This window comes from Lepus europaeus, chromosome 21 (assembly GCF_033115175.1).
Source record: "Lepus europaeus isolate LE1 chromosome 21, mLepTim1.pri, whole genome shotgun sequence".
In the NCBI taxonomy this organism is placed as follows: domain Eukaryota; kingdom Metazoa; phylum Chordata; class Mammalia; order Lagomorpha; family Leporidae; genus Lepus; species Lepus europaeus.
The window spans coordinates 26,852,992-26,876,581 of NC_084847.1; the positions used below are offsets into that span (position 1 = coordinate 26,852,992).

General features: G+C 38.6%; 2 protein-coding genes and 1 pseudogene across 2 annotated transcripts; 2 read left to right on the forward strand and 1 right to left on the reverse strand.

The window, feature by feature from the left end:
• Nucleotides 1-3,805: 3,805 nt before the first annotated feature.
• On the forward strand, nucleotides 3,806-4,750 carry LOC133750485 (putative vomeronasal receptor-like protein 4). Its single transcript, XM_062180082.1, has one exon. It carries the CDS (start codon nucleotides 3,806-3,808, stop codon nucleotides 4,748-4,750), a length of 945 nt encoding a protein of 314 aa, XP_062036066.1.
• Nucleotides 4,751-14,541: 9,791 nt separating this feature from the next.
• Nucleotides 14,542-15,964, forward strand: LOC133750363 (ras GTPase-activating protein-binding protein 1-like; annotated as a pseudogene).
• A 5,082-nt stretch (nucleotides 15,965-21,046) lies between these two features.
• On the reverse strand, nucleotides 21,047-22,015 carry LOC133750486 (putative vomeronasal receptor-like protein 4). Its single transcript, XM_062180083.1, has one exon. The coding sequence runs from the start codon at nucleotides 22,013-22,015 to the stop codon at nucleotides 21,047-21,049; it is 969 nt and encodes a 322-aa protein (XP_062036067.1).
• Nucleotides 22,016-23,590: the final 1,575 nt, after the last annotated feature.

A 23,590-nucleotide genomic window follows, 5' to 3' on the forward strand; every position in this document is an offset into this window, starting at 1 on the left:
GACTTCTGTGTGGCTGACAAGTGCTGTCATCATACAACCCCTTCAGGCCAACATAATTAGGAAAATTTGTTCCCTCATGGGGACATTTGGAACTCAGATGTTCTTGCTCATCTTTCTCAACTTTTCCCCTATAGTGTCTCTTGTTAGTTCCAATATCAAAGCCCAAGCTTGTCCTGTTCCACAGGTGACATGAGAATTGTGGGCCAGGTGGGAGATGAGCTCACTGCATATTTTCTTTTTCTTATAACTACATAGAGGGAGTCTCATCCCACATCTATGAGCTCCCTATAGAGGTGGGTGAGTGCATGCTTTGCAGCTCTGTCCTTGTTGTGAGTGCTCCACAGGAAAGTGGATCGGCAGATGTAAGATGATCTCTATGACATGGGAGTAAAGGGCTGTTCTAAGTTTTCTTTGTTTCTTACAAAATTACAAGTGATACCTACAGATTTTTGCAGACATAATTCAATTTTTTGTCTTATGAGGCGATAATTTGTAGATCCAGGAGAGAACATTCATTGTTAAATACTTTTATTTAAATTGAAATTGCTTTTAACATATTTATTTTGTTTCATTTTGATGATGTATTCATTCCATCTTCTTTATTTCATTTCAACTCCTTTGATCAAACTTTAATATTTTTATTTTATTGGTATTTTTGTTTTTATCATAGTTACTTCGTTTCAATTGTCTATCATACTTTAATATTTTATTTTGTTGGTATTTTCACTTTTATTATTTTTATTATATGTTCCTCAAGAATTAATTTTAACACCTTTTAATGTCTTTCTGCTTCCATTAACTATATTCATCATATGAAATTTTATGTTTTGAAAAACACCAAGTCTAACCTAATTTATAAAGCTTCAAACTTACTTTTAATTTCTTAAATTAAGATTATGTTAAATTTAAATTACCATGTTATGATACTTAAATATTTTGAAGCTGTTTAAATTTTATGAAAAAATATTAGATTTTTAAAACTAGAAAACACTGAAATTTTAGCAGGTCAACACGAAGGTTATTTTTTCTCTATGGTAATCATTGTCAGTAAAGTTAATGCCTAGCTTAGTGCATTCACCATGGGTTAATGATTTCCCTGAGTTACAATCACCACTATCATTTTATGATTTCTTCAAAAACCCAAATGTACAACAATACTCTGTATATTAATATGGCTGAGATTTGCTTTATGATTAGAGACAAAGTAACTAATAATTTCAAAGATTTAGCTTACCTTTTTATAAAAGATTCCTATAATGCTAGTATATTTACTGTTTTTAAGTTTCAATTGTTTATTTTTCATAATCTAAAATCCCCACTTAACTTTAATTTCATTATTAAAAATGCTAACTGTCATGGCAATGCATGAATTCAACAGACATGTCAGGTGTCTTTAAATGACAGCATAATATGTGGGGGCAAACTGTTGAAATCGTTACTTAATATATACTAAACTGATCTTCTGTATATAAAGAGAATTGAAAATGAATCTTGATGTGAATGGAAGAGGAGAGGGAGCGGGAAAGGGGAGGGTTGCGGGTGGGAGGGAAGTTATGGGGGGGAAGCCATTGTAATCCATAAGCTGTACTTTGGAAATTTATATTCATTAAATAAAAGTTTAAAAAAATGACAGCATGATGTACACAGATGAAGTTAGAAAAGATGCAGGTGCTACAGAGATTTGTTGCAGAGCCTGGTGACTTTGTTATGGTTAATGTTGTGGGTTTTCTTTTTTTTTTTTTTTTTTTTTTTCAGGCAGAGTTAGACAGGGAGAGACAGAGGGAAAGGTCTTCCTTTCCCATTGGTTCACCCCCCAAATGGCTGCTACGGCTGGCGCGCTGCGCCGATTTGAAGCCAGGACCCAGGTGCTTCCTCCTGGTGTACCATGTGGGTGCAGGGCCCAAGCATTTGGGCCATCCCCTACTGCCTTTCCAGGCCACAGCAGAGAGCTGGACTGGAAGAGGAGCAACTGAGACAGAATCTGGCACTCCAAGTGGGACTAGAACCTGGGGTGCCAGCACCGCAGGCAGAGGATTAGCCTAGTGAGCCACGGAGCCAGCCAATGTGCTGGGTTTTCAAAAACTGCTAATGGAATAGGTTTTAATTTTCTTCACCACAAAGAAGAAAAGTGAGGTAGATGTTAATTAACATGATGGAATCATTCTGTGATGTTACATTTTCCTAGCATCACATTGTACCCCATGAATAAACATGCATATTATTTATCAATTAAAATATAACAAATGAAATGACAGAAAGCAAAGACAGAATTAGTAAATTTTATTCTGGAAATATAATGAACAAAATTAAACAAAATAATCATGATAATTGTTCATTCCTTCCTGGTGAGAATAAAATGACTCAAGACAATCAGTACACACCCTTGATTCCTCTATGTAGACACTGGAAATGGTTCAGTCTATCTTAGTAACCTTAATGAATTTTCTACAGTTTGCCAGGGGAACTATTGAAAGCAGGTTGCTCCACTATCCAGAGGCAACGAACCACAGCACAGGAAGGGCAGGTTCTCCAGTCCCTTCTAAACCCATATCTTACACTGCTGCTGTGACTCACTCTCTCCTGATTATGACACACAGGGAGGCAGTGGAGTTAATTTTAAAAAGAAAGAAAATTATTTATCTGAACCATTTCTTTGTGGAATATTGACAGTATTCTCTTTTAACTTCTATGGCTTTCATGAATTTATAATGCAATTGTTATGCAATGGTAACTACAAATGCATGCCAAACTACACAGCCAGGGCAGAATATAATAGAAAAACACTGTCTATAAACTTCAGGGCAGCATATAGAAAAGATATACTAACCAATGCTACATTTTTCTCAGTGCTGATTATCACCATTTAATAAAAGTCGTGGAAATTAAAAAAAGAAAACTTTGAAGTATTTACATAAAGGGATTTATACTTCATTCATCTCTTCTTAAATTGTCAAAAGGTCTTTGTGCTGTGGGTGACCAGTCATAGGTTTCACAGTTGTTCACAAAGTAAGTTCAAAATGATGAAAAAAATCTTATTTACTTAACAATAAAACACAAGGTACTCTTCTGTAATATAGACTGTGTAATTTTATCTAAGCTGGGCAAAATACAAAGACCTGTATGGAAATTATAACCTTCCTGAAGTAATAATTCCCTGAATGTAATAAATTACTGTAATGATGAGGATCTTACAGTGTTTCTCTAACATGACAAATCATTGTATCTAAAATGTCCCCTCAGGTCTTGTAAAAGTCTTCTTTATTGCTCTCCTCTTTGATTTAATCTCTGGCCACAAACTTCATGATAAGTCTTTTTTAAGATTTATTTATTTGAAAGAGTGACAGAAAGAGCAAAATTATATCTACGTCTGGGCAATAACATTCTGAAGTAATGGCAAAAATTTAGCAATGAACTTACCTTAAATAAGACTTGAAGGGAATTATATTAACTATTGAGTATCTGAGAATTAAATATTAAGTACTTAATACTAATTACCAATAAGAGCATTACCATATGATGATTGTTTTGCAATAATCATGATGGAGAATCACATGATGGAGAATTTATGTGATTTTCTTTTGATACTTGAAAGCTGGACTTTGACAATATCCTCACGAAGAGAAGAGAGTTCACATAAGGGATTTTTGAGATAGAAACTAAGAAAGATAAACAAGACCACTGTGAAGATAGAAAGTTAGAATGGAAAATTCTACTAGGTAAAATAATTCTTGCCAATGAGGTGAGACCTCCAATACTTGTTTCTTTATTTTTCCAGACATGCATGTGTTTCATCCTGGATATTAAAATGAGCACACTTCCTGTTTATGTTGCTGTTAATAAATATCTTCTTTCTCAAACTGGCTTTGGAATCTCAGCCAACACTTTCCTCCTTCTCTTCCACATCCTCAAACTCCTACAGGATCGCAGACCTAAGCCCACTGACCTCACCACCTGTCACCTGGCCTTTGTCCACATTGCATTGCTCATCACTGTGTTGTTTTTGTTCTCTCCAGAACTGTTTGAGTTGCTAAGTTTTTGGAATGACTTCAAGTGTAAGGCTTTGTTCTACGTAAACAGAGTAATGAGGGGCCTCTCCATCTGCACCACCTGCCTCCTGAGCATCATCCAGGCCATCACCATCAGCCCCAGCACCTCCTGGTTGGCACAGTTTAAGAATAAATACACACTTTTCATCTTATACTTCTTCTTCTTCTTCATATGGTTGATATGTTTGTCTTTCAGTACCAGCATACTCTTCCACACAGTGGCTACCTCCAATGTGACCCAGACCAATCTAATGCTTCTCACTAAATACTGTTCATTTTCTCCTGTGAGCCATGGCTTCAGGGGCTTGATGTTTACACTAACAACATCCAGAGATGTCTTCCTTGTAGAAGTCATGCTTTTCTCAAGTGCATACATGGTGATCCTCTTACTCAAGCATCAGAGGAGGTCCCAGCACCTTCACAGCACCAGCCTCTCCCCAAGATCCTCCCCAGAGAAAAGGGCCACCCAGACCATCCTGTTGCTGGTGACTTTCTTTGTGGTCATGTACTGGGTGGACTTCATCATCTCATCCTCCTCCCTGATACTGTGGACATATGACTCAGTTATCTTGAGTGTCCAGAGTGTTGTGGTCCATGTCTATGCCACTGTCAGTCCATTGGTGCTTATCAGTTCTGACAAGAGGATATTCAATATGTTGCAACAATGTACCACAGAAAAGCTTTTGATTTTAACAGGTTGGTGATAAAAATGGTTGTCTTCCAGTCAGCATGTGCTACACCAGTTAAGACACTGCTTGAGATCCTCATATCACCTATTGGAATGTCTGGGCTTGAATTTTGCCTCTGACTCCTACCCAGCTTAATAATAATGCACACCTTTAGTGTCAGCAGGTGCTGACTCAAGTATTTGCATAGGGGAGTACTACATGGAGTTCTAGGGCCCTGGATTTGGCTCAACCCACCACTGGCTGTGGACATTTGGGCATTGAACCACAAGATATATGATGCATCACTTTCTCTATTTCTCTTCTGTATTATCTTTCACTCTGCTTTTCAAACAAAGTAAGAAGAGAGAGAGAGAGAGAGAGAGAGAGAGAGAGAGAGAGAAATTGTCCTGCAATAGATGTTCCTGTGCACATGTAAATTACTCTAGTAGGATAAATGCCTATCTGACTACTCAATTGTGTGGAGTTATGCTTTTCTGATATCTAAATACTTTGAAATCTATCTTGTCCAGAACATATAATTCCTTCAATTCAACATCTACCATAATTTAAGTTTTCCATAGTTATTTTTTTATTTTGATTTCACTAGGCTGGTTGCTGGGTGTGGAACATGAGCTGGCACAGCTGTTAGGTGTGTCCAAAATGGTGCTCGCTCTATTGGCTTGTTACAGGAGGCAATTATAAAGTGATCCAGGAGAGAGAAACATATTCCCCTCCCCTTTTTCCCTCTAGTTTGGCAGGTACACTATTTCCCACAGGGCTCCAAGATGGGTTCATTCTAGGGTCTTCCTGCAGCTTTAGCACCAGTGGCTTAGGCTACTGCGGTCTGCTCTCACCTCATTTACCAACATTGGTTAGTAGGCTCTCAGCTGCCAGGGTCCTGAGCTGTGAGCTTCCATGCCCTCTGTGTAGGTCCACCATGTCCCTTTAATTTGTGTAGAGTATCCTCTGCAGGATACTCAGAGAAATTTCTCCCTAACTCTTTCCTGAGACTGCACTCTCTCCCCTTTTTTTAAACTATCTTTTCCTAGACTAGAGCAGTAAGCTCCCTCCCTACTCTGCCATCTTGGAATTCTCTGGGATATTTTCTTGTTTATTCCAGTTGACCAGAGGGAAAGTTAATTGACCCACACAGGTTTGAGGCTCAAGTAGTCATCTAGGTCCTGGCGGCAGCACTTGTCTCAGTTTGATCTGTCCTCTCATTCTTTCTATTGGTTTTTGTTGGCCTCTCTGAAATTCTCCTATGTTCATTTTGATGCTTTTGTACATTTTAAGTATTCTTGTATCTTCTGAGTATATTCAGCTGTTGCAGCATAAGACTTCAGGGAACATGTGATATGTTTTATCATACGTATGTATACGCCAAATGCACAACTGAGAATATTTCACATGGGTAGTTTGTGGCAGACAATAGGGTCTCATAAGAAATAATAGATTGGGGCCAGTGCTGTGACATAGTGGGTAAAGCTGCTGCCTGCAGTGCCAGCATCCCATATAGGCACCTATTCGAGTCCCGGCTGTTCCACTTCTAATCCAATTCTCTGCTATGGCCTGGAAAAGCAGTAGAAGATGCCCCAAGTCCGCAGACCCCTGCATCCACGCAGGAGACCCAGAAGAAGCTCCTGGCTCCTGGCTTCAGATCAACATAGCTCTGGCCAATCAAGGAGTGAATCAGCAGATGGAAGACCTCTCTCTCTTTCTCTCTTTCTCTCTCTCTCTCTCTGCCTCTCCTCTCTCTCGTAACCTAGATTTTCCAACAAATAAATAAATCTATAAAAAAAAGAAATAACACATTTCTTATGTTGGAATATCTAACAATCATGTAATATACTTTACATTAATAATGATTCTTTGTTTTAGAACATCACAAGCAAGTAATATATTATACATTAATAATGATTTCACAATGGTGACATTTTAATGTTTTATGACTAATTTTATGTTTTATACAATATAGAGAGATTACATCTGTTGCATTATTGATGAATATTAGAATATGATGTCATTTAAAATTTTTCTGTTACAGAAAGATTATTTTGTAAACTATGTTAGCTGAATTAGTTACCTGAATTCTTGTTTTGCAATTCCTACTTAATAATTTTCAGATTCCTTAAAAATAAATGTTTGGATGTTTCATTTAATGCAATATAATGTAATCTTAAGTAAAATCTGCCTGTGTCTCAATGACTTCTTGGTAACAGTTTAGTTGATACTACTATTGTATCACAGATGATGAAGTATAGGATTTGGAAGATTTATGCTTTCACGAAATTATTACATCTCTAAACCTTGAAAGCTCAAAATGTGCTTCTACTATTTGAAATGATGTTCATTCTCTGTTAACTGGTTAAAATGTTATCTATCTAGGTATCTTCTTAACTTGCCAATTTATCTAATAAAATTATTTAACATTATATGTTTGTATATTTATAACAATTAATTTGTGGCAGTTTTAAAAATATGTATTTTATTTTTATTTGAAATGTAGAGAGAGGAATCTTCCATCAGACGGTTCACTCCCCAAGTGGCAAGGCCAAATCCAGGAGCCAGGAGCTTCCTTCCTGTCTCCCACATATATTCAGGGTTCCAAGCACTTGGGCCATCTTGGGCTGCTTTCCTAGGCACACTAGGAGGGAGCTGGATCAGAAGTCAAGAAGCCAGGACTAAAACCAGTACCCATATGGGATGTCAGCATTGTAGGCTCAGCTTTACCCACTGTGCCACAATGTGGGCCCCAATTTGTGACTGTTTTAATATCACCTATGATAATTTTAAGTACATTAATTTATCATTCTTGTCAATGAATCTTCACGTTACAAACATTTAAAATTTTTTTTACACTTTCAAAGCTTATTTATTTACTTGAAAGGCAGTGTGACACAAATGAGAATGAGAGGGAGGGAGAGAGTGAGATAGAGAGGTCTTCCATCTCATGATTCATTCTTCAAATGGCAACACAGCTGGGGCTGGGCCAGGGTGAAATGAGGAATCAAGAACTCAATATGGGTATCCCATGTGAACAGCAGACACCAGTGTACTGGAGTCCTCATCTTCCATCTAACAGAGTGTGCACTAGTATGAAACTGGAAAAGAAACAGTCACACTTGATCTAAAGGCACTCCATATAGAATGTGAGTGTCACAAGCAGGGGCTTAACTGTTGCATCCTTTCATGTTACATATTTTAAGCAACATATGTTTACATGTTTACATATATACATTTATATATGGCTTATATATATAGGTATACAATTTGCTATATATATATACATATATATATATAACATGTCAGATTAAAGCACTGATTAATGAAATTATCATGTTTATACTGCTCTTCATTTACAATGTTATGTTTTACTTTTGCCTGGTGGTTAACACACATGTCAGGAATCCCAGGTCTATAGTAGAGTGCCAGGGTCCAATTTCTGGTTCCATCTCCTTATTTCTTTCTGCTAATGCAGAGTGCATTGATGAAGTCTCAAGTGTTTGAGTTACTGACACCCATCTGAGAGATCTGCATTGAGTTCCCTGGTTCTTGCTTTGATGGAGTCCTGTCTGTTGCTATAACTAGTACTAAAACAGTATTTTTACACTTTGGGTTTCTGTGTGGGTGCAAACTGATGAAATCTTTACTTAGTATATACTGAATCAATCTTCTGTATATAAAGATAATTGAAAATGTACTATAACTAGTACTCCAACAGTATTTTTTTCACTTTGTGTTGCTATGTGGGGGCAAACTGTTGAAATCTTTACTTAATATATACTAAACTGATCTTCTGTATATAAAGAGAATTGAAAATGAATCATGATGTGAATGGAAGGGGAGAGGGAGTTGGAAAGGGGAGGGCTGTGGGTGGGAGGGAAATTATGGGGGGGGAAGCCATTGTAATCCATAATCTGTACTTTGGAAATTTATATTCATTAAATAAAAGTTAAAAAAAATCAGCAATGCCCTGACAACTCATGACTAGAGCCTAGGGAGATTACTGACGCCATGAACAGGAGTGTCAAATTGTTAAGTCAGCAACAGAAGTCACTGTGTACTTACACCCCATGTAGGATCTGTCCTTAATGTGTTGTCTAATGTGAAGTGATGCTATAACTAGTACTGAAACAGTATTTTTACACTTTGTGTTTCTGTGTGGGTACAAACTGATGAGGTCTTTACTAATTATATACTGAATCGATCTTCTGTATATAAAGATAATTGGAAATGAAAAAAAACAACCTGGTGTTAAATTGGAAATGGCATATAAAATTAATTAATTTTTTTAAAAAAATATTATGTAGGATCTCTGTCTTTAATGTGCTGTACACTCTTATTTAATGCTATAACTAGTATTCCAACAGTATTTTTTTTTCACTTTGTGTTGCTATATGGGGCAAACTGTTGAACTTTTTACCTAATATATACTAAACTGATCTTCTGTATATAAAGAGAATTGAAAATGAATCATGATGTGATTGGAAGGGGAGAGGGAGCAGGAAAGGGGAGGGTTTTGGGTGGGAGGGAAGTTATGGAAGGGGGGAAGCCATTGTAACCCATAAGCTGTACTTTGTAAATTTATATTCATTAAATAAAAGTTTAATAAATGAAAAAAATCAGCAATGATTTAGATAGACATTTTGCCCAAAAGAACCCTACAAATATTAACAGCTTTTTAAAATATCATCAAAAGTATTATTTGTCTGCGAAGAGTAAATAAAATATTCCTCTGCAAAACACACTTCACATGGTGTACAATGGTTCTAAAGCAACAATTAAGAGATGGGCCAAGGACCTCAATAGACATTTTTCGAAAGAGGAAATCCAAATGGCCAACAGACACATGAAAAAATGTTCAAGATCACTAGCAATCAGAGAAATGTAAATCAAAACCACAATGAGGTTTCACCTCACCCCAGTTAGAATGGCTCACATTCAGAAATCTACCAACAACAGATGCTGGAGAGGATGTGGGGAAAAAGGGACACTAACCCACTGTTGGTGGGAATGCAAACTGGTTAAGCCACTATGGAAGTCAGTCTGGAGATTCCTCAGAAACCTGCACATAACCCTACCATACAACCCAGCCATCCCACTCCTTGGAATTTACCCAAAGGAAATTAATTTAGCAAATAAAAAAGCCATCTGCACATTCATGTTTATTGCAGCTCAATTCACAATAGCTAAGACCTGGAACCAACCCACATGCCCATCAACAGTAGACTGGATAAACAAATTATGGGACATGTACTCCATAGAATACTATACAGCAGTAAGAAACAATGAAACCCAGTCATTTGCAACAAGATGGAGGAATCTGGAAAACATCATGCTGAGTGAATTAAGCCAGTCCCAAAGAGACAAATTTCATTTGTTTTCCCTGATCGGCGACAACTGAGCACCAAAGGGGAAACCTGTTGAAGTGAAATGGACACTATAAGAAACTATGACCTGATCAGCTCTTGTCCTGACTCTAGATGTACAATGTAATACTTTATCCTTTTTAGTATTTTGTTGTTGTTGTTGTTGTTCTAGTACTAGTGGTTGAACTCTGTAATTAACACAAAATTATTCTTAGGTGTTTAAATTTTAACTGAAAAGTGATCCCTGTTAAATATAAGAGTGGGAATAAGAGAGGGAGGAGATGTACAATTTGGGACATGCACAATCTGACTTGCCACAAATGATGGAGTTAGAAATGTACAATACAATCCCATCAAGGTGGCATGTACCAATGCCATCGCACTAGTCCAAGTGATTAATTTCAGTTCAAAACCGATGGCTCTGATAGGTCTAAGAGTCAAAGGGATCACACAAACAAGACAAGTGTCTGCTAATACTAACTGATAGAATCAAAAAGGAGAGAAAGATCCAACATGGGAAGCGGGATACACAGCAGACTCATAGAATGGCAGATGTCCTAAACAACACTCTGGCCTCAGAATCAGCCCTTAAGGCATTCGGATCTGGCTGAAGAGCCCATGAGAGTATCGTAGGCATGGAAAGCCAAGACATCATGGAAAAGAAAAAAAAAGAAGAAGACCTAAATGAAAGATCTCTGTAAGTGAGATCCCAGTGGAAAGAACGGGGCCATCAAAGAAGGAAGTACCTTTCTCTGAAGGGAGGAGAGAACTTCCACTTTGACTATGACCCTATCGGAATAAGATCAAAGTCAGCGAACTCTAAAGGCTTCCATAGCCCTGGCAACTCATGACTAGAGCCTAGGGAGATTACTGACGCCATGAACAGGAGTGTCAAATTGTTAAGTCAGCAACAGGAGTCACTGTGTACTTACATCCCATGTGGGATCTGTCCTTAATGTGTTATCTAATGTGCAGTGATGCTATAACTAGTACTGAAACAGTATTTTTACACTTTGTGTTTCTGTGTGGGTGCAAACTGATGTGATCTTTACTAATTATATACTGAATCGATCTTCTGTATATAAAGATAATTGGAAATGAAAAAAAAAAAAAACCCTGGTGTTAAATTGGAAATGGCATAGAAAATTAATTAATTTTTTAAAAAAATATTATGTAGGATCTCTGTCTTTAATGTGCTGTACACTCTTATTTAATGCTATAACTAGTACTCCAACAGTATTTTTTTTTCACTATGTGTTGCTATATGGGGGCAAACTGTTGAAATCATTACCTAATATATACTAAACTGATCTTCTGTATATAAAGAGAATTGAAAATGAATCATGATGTGATTGGAAGAGGAGAGGGAGCGGGAAAGGGGAGGGTTGTGGGTGGGAGGGAAGTTTTGGGAGGGGGAAGCCATTGTAACCCATAAGCTGTACTTTGGAAATTTATATTCATTAAATAAAAGTTTAAAAAAAATAATAAACACAAATGTTGTCAGCAAATATGTGAAATATGGAATTCTCAAACGTTACTGATGGAAAGATAAAATAGTGCAACCACTCTAAATGTGAGCTGACAGCTTTTTTAATGTCATGATATAATTATCATGTAGGGATGGCATTTGATTCAGCAGTTAATGTGCTGCTTTGAGAAACCAGCACCCCTTATAGCCATCAATACCTGAGTTATAGCCGTGGGATTGCTCTCAGTTCTAGCTTCCTGCTAATGCACACCTAGGAGGCAGTAGATGAGGTCTCAGATAAATAAACATAATACATTTTCTCTGATGTGTAGTAGTTAATATAGAACACCAAAAATGTATAGAAATGGCATGGTCATTTGGGGATATGACTGTCATTTTTAGCCCTTGTTTATACACAGGTGGAACTGTGGTCTTCCTACATTTTACCTGTTGAATAGCATGATTAGTGGTGAATTAAGCTTTTGAATATCGAGAAGATTAAAATTATGGCTTTTCAAAAACTGGTGAAGAGAATGGAGGAAGGAAAGGGGGGTTGAGAGAGCAAGGAAGTAAGGAAATTGTGGTTGTCTTCTTTGAACTATATCTATGGAAAGCACAAAATGTATTCTTTTTATATTAACAATTTGAGAAAGATTTTCCCATAAAAATAATATACTATTCAAAATTACATCAAAATTAATGCATATCTCAGGATTAAATTTAAGAAAAACATGGCTCTAATGTTATAATTAATTCTACCAAATTATATTGAGAGAACAGATATGATCTAAATAGACATTTTACCAAAAATATAAAACTCTTCTCAAAAATAAAAAATTTGCAAATATTTGTAAAATATTCTCAATAGCATTATTTCTCTCAGAACATTAAATAAGAATTCCAAGAAAACCACACACTTGACACTCTGTAAATCAAGTATTGTCAGGAATATTTAGAATATGTAATCCTCAAACATTGCTGATGGGAAGATATAATAGCACAGCCACTCTGAAAACAACTTGTCAGCTTTTTAATATGTCCTAACAGAATTACCATATGAGGCTGGTGTTTGATGCAGCAGTTAGTGTGTTATTTTGAGAAACTGAAACCCCATATTGAAATTCCTGAGTTATAGTGCTGTGACTGCTCTCAATTTTGGCTTCCTGCTAATTCACCCCTGGAAAATAAAAGAAGATGGCTCAAGTAGTTGGTTTCCTAAAAGATAGTTGGGAGGCCTGGACTGAGTTCCCAAATGCTGGCTTCAACCTGCCACAGACAAGACTACTATAGGTATTTGAGGAAATAAACCAGTGACTAGTAGCTCTCTTTGGATGTCTTTGTCTCTGTTTCTTTCTCTTTGCCTGATTTCCTTTCCTTCCCTTCCCTTCCCTTCCCTTCCCTTCCCTTCCCTTCCCTTCCCTTCCCTTTCCTTCCCTTTCCAAGGGCAAGGTTTTATTGGTGCAGAAATCTTCAGACTGTAAGGAAGGAGTGAAGAAGGAAAAAGGAAGAAGGAGAGTGTACGAGAGATCAAGAGAGTGAGCAAGAGAGAGAGAGAGAGAGAGAGAGAGAGAGAGATCAAGAGACTGAGAAAGAGAGAGAGTCACATGTTCAGGAAAAGGTCCTGCTAAACCTTTGCTGGGGAATGGGCAGGGTAATGGGAACAGCAAATCCCATTAGGATGGGGGTGGAGCTGATATTGCTGGTTGGGCCATGGGGTCACCTGGCTTCCAGCCATGGTGGTAGGGGCTAGAACCTAGGATGGTGTCCAGGGTGTAGATCACACCATAGATAAGACTTCACCATTTTACTAACGTTCCCTTCTTTTGCTTTTTTTTTTTAAATAAAGCAAGAGTAGCGTGGGATTACATTAGCCCCAAAAGTCCAGGAGGGGTAGAGGGACAATGATCTATCTTCTATCTGCCTTTCAAATCAATCACTAATGGTTTAAAAGTGAATTATCATATGACTCAGCAATTCCAATCCCACTTATGTACCCAAAATATGTAAAAAGATGGATCCACATAAAGGCTCACCGCAGTACTAATCACAGAGCTAAGTATGAAAATAACCCAAATATCTACCAATGAGTGAAAAGAAATATGTGGCATGTCTTTATTTTAGAAAACTCTTTAGTAATCAAAATAATTCAAATGGTGATATATGATATAAAGAGAAGCAATTGCAAAAACATTAAGGTAAAAGCAAACACAAATGAAAACATACTATAATTTAATAAAATAAGAAATGTCTAGAAGTTGCAGGTTTCTGAGGACATGGTGTAGGTTAATGGTGTTCTCTGGCTGGAGTAGGGATGAGGGATGACATTCCAAGGAGCCTTGAGGAACTTGTTTCACACATAGAGGCAAGATCATGGAATTTTGCTTGGCTTACGGAAAATATGTCCTTAAATTGATATTAGACTGAAGCTGTCTCTGTACCTTCAGTTCCTACATAAGGAATTTCAATCTAAATTAATCATAACAAAATAAACACTAACTTAAGATTTCATTTTGGTAAAAGCTTGGCTTCAGACAGTCACTTTCACAACTGTCAATCTACAGAAATAGGTGTATGCTACTTTTAGCCCATCAAGCCATTTCTGTATGGTGCTTCCATATCCCATCTGTAGACACTGCCCACACAGAAGAGGCCAGCCCTGTGATCTTCCCTGGATATGAGCCCTGCTCGTCACAAGTAATTCTCTATTCAAAAACACAAATTTAATTTCTCCAGAATTCCACTTCTAATAGTGTTTAATTTAGACTATGATTGTAGTTATGTAAACCATTAATATGAAAATGTATGAAATGTCCACTTATAATGTGACTTCTATTTTATGAATGGTGCCAAGTTGTTTGAAACAAATAAATGTCAAAATATTGGTGCGGACGCAGTTGCATGAGCGATTTCTGCTTCCCTCCGTGTGGTGGAGCAAGGCTTTTCCTCTCCCACTCAGCCGCGCAGGTTCGACATTTTTTTGCTTCCCCAAGGTTGAATTGACCAAAGCAATGGTTATGGAGAAGCCTAGTCCCCTGCTGGTCGGGCGGGAATTTGTGAGACAGTATTACACACTGCTGAACCAAGCCCCAGACATGCTACACAGATTTTATGGAAAGAACTCTTCTTACACCCATGGGGGATGGGATTCAAATGGCAAGCCAGCAGATGCAGTCTATGGACAGAAAGAAATCCATAGGAAGGTGATGTCACAGAACTTCACCAATTGCCACACCAAGATTCGCCATGTTGATGCTCATGCTACTCTAAATGATGGTGTGGTGCTCCAAGTGATGGGGCTGCTCTCCAATAATAACCAGGCTTTGAGGAGATTCATGCAGACATTTGTCCTTGCTCCTGAGGGTTCTGTTGCAAATAAATTCTATGTTCACAATGATATCTTCAGATACCAAGATGAGGTCTTTGGTGGCTTTTTCACAGCCTCAGGAGGAATCTGAGGAAGAAGTAGAGGAACCTGAGGAAAGGCAGCAGATGCCTCAGGTGGTACCTGATGATTCAGGAACTTTCTATGACCAGACTGTCAGCAATGACTTGGAAGAACACCTAGAGGAGCCCGTTACTGAACCAGAGCCTGATCCTGAACCAGAACCAGAACCTGTCTCTGAAATCCAAGAGGAAAAGCCTGAGCCAGTATTAGAAGAAACTACTCCTGAAGATACTCAGAAGAGTTCTTCTCCAGCACCTGCAGACATAGCTCAGACAGTACAGGAAGACTTAAGGACATTTTCTTGGGCATCTGTGACCAGTAAGAACCTTCCACCCAGTGGAGCTGTTCCAGTTACTGGGATACCACCTCATGTTGTTAAAGTTCCAGCTTCACAACCCCGTCCAGAGTCTAAGCCTGAATCTCAGATTCCACCGCAGAGGCCTCAGAGGGATCAAAGAGTGAGAGAGCAACGAATAAACATTCCTCCCCAGAGGGGCCCCAGGCCAATTCGTGAGCCTGGAGAGCAAGGTGATGTTGAACCCGGAAGAATTGTGAGACACCCTGACAGTCACCAGCTCTTCATTGGCAATCTGCCTCACGAGGTGGACAAATCAGAACTGAAAGATTTCTTTCAAAATTATGGGAATGTGGTGGAGTTGCGCATCAACAGTGGTGGAAAGCTGCCCAATTTTGGTTTTGTTGTATTTGATGATTCTGAGCCTGTTCAGAAGGTCCTTAGCAACAGGCCCATCATGTTCAGAGGTGAAGTCCATCTGAATGTGGAAGAGAAGAAGACTCGAGCTGCTAGGGAGGGAGATCGTCGCGATAACCGCCTGCGGGGACCTGGAGGCCCTCGAGGTGGGCTGGGTGGTGGAATGCGAGGCCCTCCCCGTGGAGGCATGGTGCAGAAACCCGGATTCAGAGTGGGAAGGGGGATTGCTCCACGGCAATGAATTGCCCATCACTGATCATCACACAGCCGTACAAACCCCAGCTCCTGCAGAGTGTTGAATTTCTTCAACCAGCCTTTCGTATCTTGGAGTATGAGCTAGTCTGTTATAAACTGCTTACGTTTGTACAACTTCACTTCTCTTGTGTTAATGGTGTGTGCTCCCTTTCCCTCCTCCTTCCCTTTAGTCCTTCACTTCCAATTTTGTGGAGTGATATTTTAGGAGTAATGGATTTATAAAGAAGATAAAGACAAAAGACTGAATTTCCTTGCTTACACTTTGCGTATACAGACTGGATTTTTTAAAAATAGCCATTTCCCCAAAGGAATGCATCTTGCTTATTACTGACATTTGGTATGTTTCATTCATTGAAATATTTCTTATTTTCTACATGTTTCAGAAATCTGTGAGAAACAGGATTTGATAAACGTTTTGAAGACAAGAAAAATCCAATTGTTCTATGAGAGTCATGACCTTCTGGTGTGGAAAAGTTGCCTCTGGAAAATTTAACAAGTTTCATTTTCTCTAGTATGGCTAAAAACTGAATAAAAGGTGTTATAGATTTTTTTCAATGCATACCTAGCTGTAAGCTGTCTGGCAAGGGTTAACATAAATCTTGAGTAACTATGCTGGCATGTGAAGTATTGTATGAATCCTGTGTGCATCAGGTAACAATAGAATGTCCAATCAAATGTATGCAGGTAACCATATAATGGAGACAAAGAGGTTAATACCATACATAAGGGAAAACCCTTCTTTGTTTGGAGCTCAGGATTTTGGATAATAAATTCCACCTGGGCTGTATGATGGCAGAATAAATGACTACTCCTGTTAAGAGGCCTTTGTGTTTTGTCTTGATACAGGAATCCTGCTGCAATACTTCTGTCCTCATTCAAGGCTGCTAAGGATACCCTCTGACAGCTCTATGTCAGACAATAAGGGGCCTATTTTCCTGTGCCCATGCTGTCACAACCTGTTACTCATGTTTTGGGGGAACTCCTCAGTTCCTCATCTTTGTCACCTGTGAAGAGAGGCTCCTATTCATTTCTGAGGACAGTGTGAGAAAATTAAAGTAAGTTCATGAGGAAAAGATCTTGCAAGTGTCTGCACATCCTGGGCACCCACCGTTCTCACTGATCACATGCAAATTTTCCTTGCATAAGGTTATGAAAATCTATTCGTTGATGTATATTTACTAAATCTCAGTGTAACAGCTCTCAGTGAGACACTTGCAACCCATACTTAAAAAGATAAGGGAAGGTTCCCCTCTTTACCATGAAAATTTATATTTGAACACATGAAGTAAAAATAATTATGAGAATGTGCACCCCAATAAACTCAGAGATACATCTGTGATGTAGTGACTCATTTTGTGTGAAATAAACACACAGATACAGCCATATGCCAGGTATTCATCAGGAGCGCCAATGTTTTTCAGAAGACAAAAAGTAGATGGGACACAATAAGAGCTGATTGAACAATTGCAAGACATTTTGGCTTTCAGAAGAACAACTTTGAAAGTGGAATATAAATCTGAGGCATCATAAATATGCTGTGGATGTTCTACACCTTGACACCCATGTCAAATGTTCATTTTCTCCCATGATTTTCCCTACTCAATGCTGCCTATCTGTTTTACCTTCCTTAGAATTTCCGCTAATAAATTTTGAGGTCCTTTTTGTATGTCAGCACTTTGTGGAAGACCGCATGATCCTGAATCTGTAGAATGTGATTCTCATTCATAGAAGCTGGACTGCAGATAGAAAGATGAGTAGCCTTGCTGGTGGTATTGACCATGAGGGCCATGGAGGAGCCTATGGGTACAGGGAAACCTTATATCTAGCTAATGGTGTTATTATGCTAATTCATCCTAGAAGTGGTCACTGAGCACCTGGAGTCTCACACAGGTGCCTTTGGTCATATAGGTACCTTTCCTCACATAGTGGCTAATAGAGATGGTGCCCACTAAGAAAACATGTGCCAAAAGGATCCATATTACTGTCAGTAAGAGAAATAAAGACTAAGACCACAGTAAAATGCAATTTCACACTGAAGTAAACAAAAATAATTAAAAAATACAGCTTGTATAACAAAGGATCACAGACTCTCCTGTGCATTGCTACTAAGCATGTATATGTAATTTGTCCAATCTTTATGAGAGATAGTTCATTAAAAGAACATTGATAAAGTGGTGCCACAGAAACAAGGTGAAGATTGGCAATGTTTGGGCAAAAGAAGAATAGAATGTCTTTGTTAATAAAGCACCATTGGAATGGCATACTAAATAAGGAAAGACTTTAATTTTTTAGTGTCAAAACCTAAAGATATTTTATGCTTTTAAAATTGTTTATTCTATAGTTGAAAGAGAGAGATAACTCTCACTTGCTGGTCATTCCCCAAATGCATGCAATATCCAGAGAATATCCAGAGCAGGCTGAGCTGAAGCTACAAGCCTAGAACTCAACTTGAGTCTCCCATACAGATAGCAGTGACCCAAGAACTTGTTCCATCCTTGCTGTCCCTCAAACTGTGCACTGGAAGGAAGATGGAATCAGAAACAGCTGGGAAGAGACCAGGCACTCAGATAAAGGATGTGGAATTCGCAAGATGTGTCTTGACTGCAGCACCAAACACCTGCACACTGCATAATTTCCTTTAGGCTATGATATCTGCTCAGACCCTCATGTGCGTGTTTTCTATAACTTTGTGAAACTGGAGCATAAGGGTACTTCAAAACTTGTGGATGGTGCTGGTACTGTGGCATAGTAGTTTAATCCTCCACTTGCAGTGCTGGGATACCTTATGGGTGCCGGTTCTAGTTCCAGCTGTTCTACTTCCAATCCAGCTATCTGCTGTGGCCTGGGAAAGCAGTAGAAGATGGCCCTAGGCTTGGACCCCGGCACCCATGTGGGAGACTGGAAGAAGCTCCTGGTTACTGGCTTGATTGGCTCAGCCCTGGCTGTTGTGGCTATTTGGGGAGTGAACCAGAAGACACAAGACCTTTCTGTCTCTCTCTCCCTCTCACTGCCTGTAACTGTACCTCTCAAATAAATAAATAAAAATCCTTAAAAATAAATAAATAACTCGTGGAATATAAAATCAGAATATGTTTATTTTGGTACAAATATGTTTGAAATCCACAATATGAGAGATCTTCAAAGAGTGCACAAAAATGCGTATTTTGAAAATACTGCATTTTAAAATGTTCTTACACCAAATTAGTATATCTTTCAATTCTGTGAAGTGTTCTCAAGATGATCCCAAGGTGAATGTCTCTATCCTTCTGTAGTGTATGTCTTAAAAATTACTTAAATACTTGCTTAAATATACTTGAAAATCAGAGATAAGGGGGGTGGGGAAGAGAAAATAGGAAAGAAATTGTCCATTTTTCCTGAATGCTGGCTACAACTGGGAGTAACCTTGGCTGAACTCAAGAACTCATCTGCTGATTCACTCCTTGATTGGCCAGAGCTACGTTGATCTGAAGCCAGGAGCCAGGAGCTTCTTCTGGGTCTCCTGCATGGATGCAGGGGTCTGCGGACTTGGGGCATCTTCTACTGCTTTTCCAGGCCATAGCAGAGAATTGGATTAGAAGTGGAACAGCCGGGACTCGAATAGGTGCCTATATGGGATGCTGGCACTGCAGGCAGCAGCTTTACCCACTATGTCACAGCACTGGCCCCAATCTATTATTTCTTATGAGACCCTATTGTCTGCCACAAACTACCCATGTGAAATATTCTCAGTTGTGCATTTGGCGTATACATACGTATGATAAAACATATCACATGTTCCCTGAAGTCTTATGCTGCAACAGCTGAATATACTCAGAAGATACAAGAATACTTAAAATGTACAAAAGCATCAAAATGAACATAGGAGAATTTCAGAGAGGCCAACAAAAACCAATAGAAAGAATGAGAGGACAGATCAAACTGAGACAAGTGCTGCCGCCAGGACCTAGATGACTACTTGAGCCTCAAACCTGTGTGGGTCAATTAACTTTCCCTCTGGTCAACTGGAATAAACAAGAAAATATCCCAGAGAATTCCAAGATGGCAGAGTAGGGAGGGAGCTTACTGCTCTAGTCTAGGAAAAGATAGTTTAAAAAAAGGGGAGAGAGTGCAGTCTCAGGAAAGAGTTAGGGAGAAATTTCTCTGAGTATCCTGCAGAGGATACTCTACACAAATTAAAGGGACATGGTGGACCTACACAGAGGGCATGGAAGCTCACAGCTCAGGACCCTGGCAGCTGAGAGCCTACTAACCAATGTTGGTAAATGAGGTGAGAGCAGACCGCAGTAGCCTAAGCCACTGGTGCTAAAGCTGCAGGAAGACCCTAGAATGAACCCATCTTGGAGCCCTGTGGGAAATAGTGTACCTGCCAAACTAGAGGGAAAAAGGGGAGGGGAATATGTTTCTCTCTCCTGGATCACTTTATAATTGCCTCCTGTAACAAGCCAATAGAGCGAGCACCATTTTGGACACACCTAACAGCTGTGCCAGCTCATGTTCCACACCCAGCAACCAGCCTAGTGAAATCAAAATAAAAAAATAACTATGGAAAACTTAAATTATGGTAGATGTTGAATTGAAGGAATTATATGTTCTGGACAAGATAGATTTCAAAGTATTTAGATATCAGAAAAGCATAACTCCACACAATTGAGTAGTCAGATAGGCATTTATCCTACTAGAGTAATTTACATGTGCACAGGAACATCTATTGCAGGACAATTTCTCTCTCTCTCTCTCTCTCTCTCTCTCTCTCTCTCTTCTTACTTTGTTTGAAAAGCAGAGTGAAAGATAATACAGAAGAGAAATAGAGAAAGTGATGCATCATATATCTTGTGGTTCAATGCCCAAATGTCCACAGCCAGTGGTGGGTTGAGCCAAATCCAGGGCCCTAGAACTCCATGTAGTACTCCCCTATGCAAATACTTGAGTCAGCACCTGCTGACACTAAAGGTGTGCATTATTATTAAGCTGGGTAGGAGTCAGAGGCAAAATTCAAGCCCAGACATTCCAATAGGTGATATGAGGATCTCAAGCAGTGTCTTAACTGGTGTAGCACATGCTGACTGGAAGACAACCATTTTTATCACCAACCTGTTAAAATCAAAAGCTTTTCTGTGGTACATTGTTGCAACATATTGAATATCCTCTTGTCAGAACTGATAAGCACCAATGGACTGACAGTGGCATAGACATGGACCACAACACTCTGGACACTCAAGATAACTGAGTCATATGTCCACAGTATCAGGGAGGAGGATGAGATGATGAAGTCCACCCAGTACATGACCACAAAGAAAGTCACCAGCAACAGGATGGTCTGGGTGGCCCTTTTCTCTGGGGAGGATCTTGGGGAGAGGCTGGTGCTGTGAAGGTGCTGGGACCTCCTCTGATGCTTGAGTAAGAGGATCACCATGTATGCACTTGAGAAAAGCATGACTTCTACAAGGAAGACATCTCTGGATGTTGTTAGTGTAAACATCAAGCCCCTGAAGCCATGGCTCACAGGAGAAAATGAACAGTATTTAGTGAGAAGCATTAGATTGGTCTGGGTCACATTGGAGGTAGCCACTGTGTGGAAGAGTATGCTGGTACTGAAAGACAAACATATCAACCATATGAAGAAGAAGAAGAAGTATAAGATGAAAAGTGTGTATTTATTCTTAAACTGTGCCAACCAGGAGGTGCTGGGGCTGATGGTGATGGCCTGGATGATGCTCAGGAGGCAGGTGGTGCAGATGGAGAGGCCCCTCATTACTCTGTTTACGTAGAACAAAGCCTTACACTTGAAGTCATTCCAAAAACTTAGCAACTCAAACAGTTCTGGAGAGAACAAAAACAACACAGTGATGAGCAATGCAATGTGGACAAAGGCCAGGTGACAGGTGGTGAGGTCAGTGGGCTTAGGTCTGCGATCCTGTAGGAGTTTGAGGATGTGGAAGAGAAGGAGGAAAGTGTTGGCTGAGATTCCAAAGCCAGTTTGAGAAAGAAGATATTTATTAACAGCAACATAAACAGGAAGTGTGCTCATTTTAATATCCAGGATGAAACACATGCATGTCTGGAAAAATAAAGAAACAAGTATTGGAGGTCTCACCTCATTGGCAAGAATTATTTTACCTAGTAGAATTTTCCATTCTAACTTTCTATCTTCACAGTGGTCTTGTTTATCTTTCTTAGTTTCTATCTCAAAAATCCCTTATGTGAACTCTCTTCTCTTCGTGAGGATATTGTCAAAGTCCAGCTTTCAAGTATCAAAAGAAAATCACATAAATTCTCCATCATGTGATTCTCCATCATGATTATTGCAAAACAATCATCATATGGTAATGCTCTTATTGGTAATTAGTATTAAGTACTTAATATTTAATTCTCAGATACTCAATAGTTAATATAATTCCCTTCAAGTCTTATTTAAGGTAAGTTCATTGCTAAATTTTTGCCATTACTTCAGAATGTTATTGCCCAGACGTAGATATAATTTTGCTCTTTCTGTCACTCTTTCAAATAAATAAATCTTAAAAAAGACTTATCATGAAGTTTGTGGCCAGAGATTAAATCAAAGAGGAGAGCAATAAAGAAGACTTTTACAAGACCTGAGGGGACATTTTAGATACAATGATTTGTCATGTTAGAGAAACACTGTAAGATCCTCATCATTACAGTAATTTATTACATTCAGGGAATTATTACTTCAGGAAGGTTATAATTTCCATACAGGTCTTTGTATTTTGCCCAGCTTAGATAAAATTACACAGTCTATATTACAGAAGAGTACCTTGTGTTTTATTGTTAAGTAAATAAGATTTTTTTCATCATTTTGAACTTACTTTGTGAACAACTGTGAAACCTATGACTGGTCACCCACAGCACAAAGACCTTTTGACAATTTAAGAAGAGATGAATGAAGTATAAATCCCTTTATGTAAATACTTCAAAGTTTTCTTTTTTTAATTTCCACGACTTTTATTAAATGGTGATAATCAGCACTGAGAAAAATGTAGCATTGGTTAGTATATCTTTTCTATATGCTGCCCTGAAGTTTATAGACAGTGTTTTTCTATTATATTCTGCCCTGGCTGTGTAGTTTGGCATGCATTTGTAGTTACCATTGCATAACAATTGCATTATAAATTCATGAAAGCCATAGAAGTTAAAAGAGAATACTGTCAATATTCCACAAAGAAATGGTTCAGATAAATAATTTTCTTTCTTTTTAAAATTAACTCCACTGCCTCCCTGTGTGTCATAATCAGGAGAGAGTGAGTCACAGCAGCAGTGTAAGATATGGGTTTAGAAGGGACTGGAGAACCTGCCCTTCCTGTGCTGTGGTTCGTTGCCTCTGGATAGTGGAGCAACCTGCTTTCAATAGTTCCCCTGGCAAACTGTAGAAAATTCATTAAGGTTACTAAGATAGACTGAACCATTTCCAGTGTCTACATAGAGGAATCAAGGGTGTGTACTGATTGTCTTGAGTCATTTTATTCTCACCAGGAAGGAATGAACAATTATCATGATTATTTTGTTTAATTTTGTTCATTATATTTCCAGAATAAAATTTACTAATTCTGTCTTTGCTTTCTGTCATTTCATTTGTTATATTTTAATTGATAAATAATATGCATGTTTA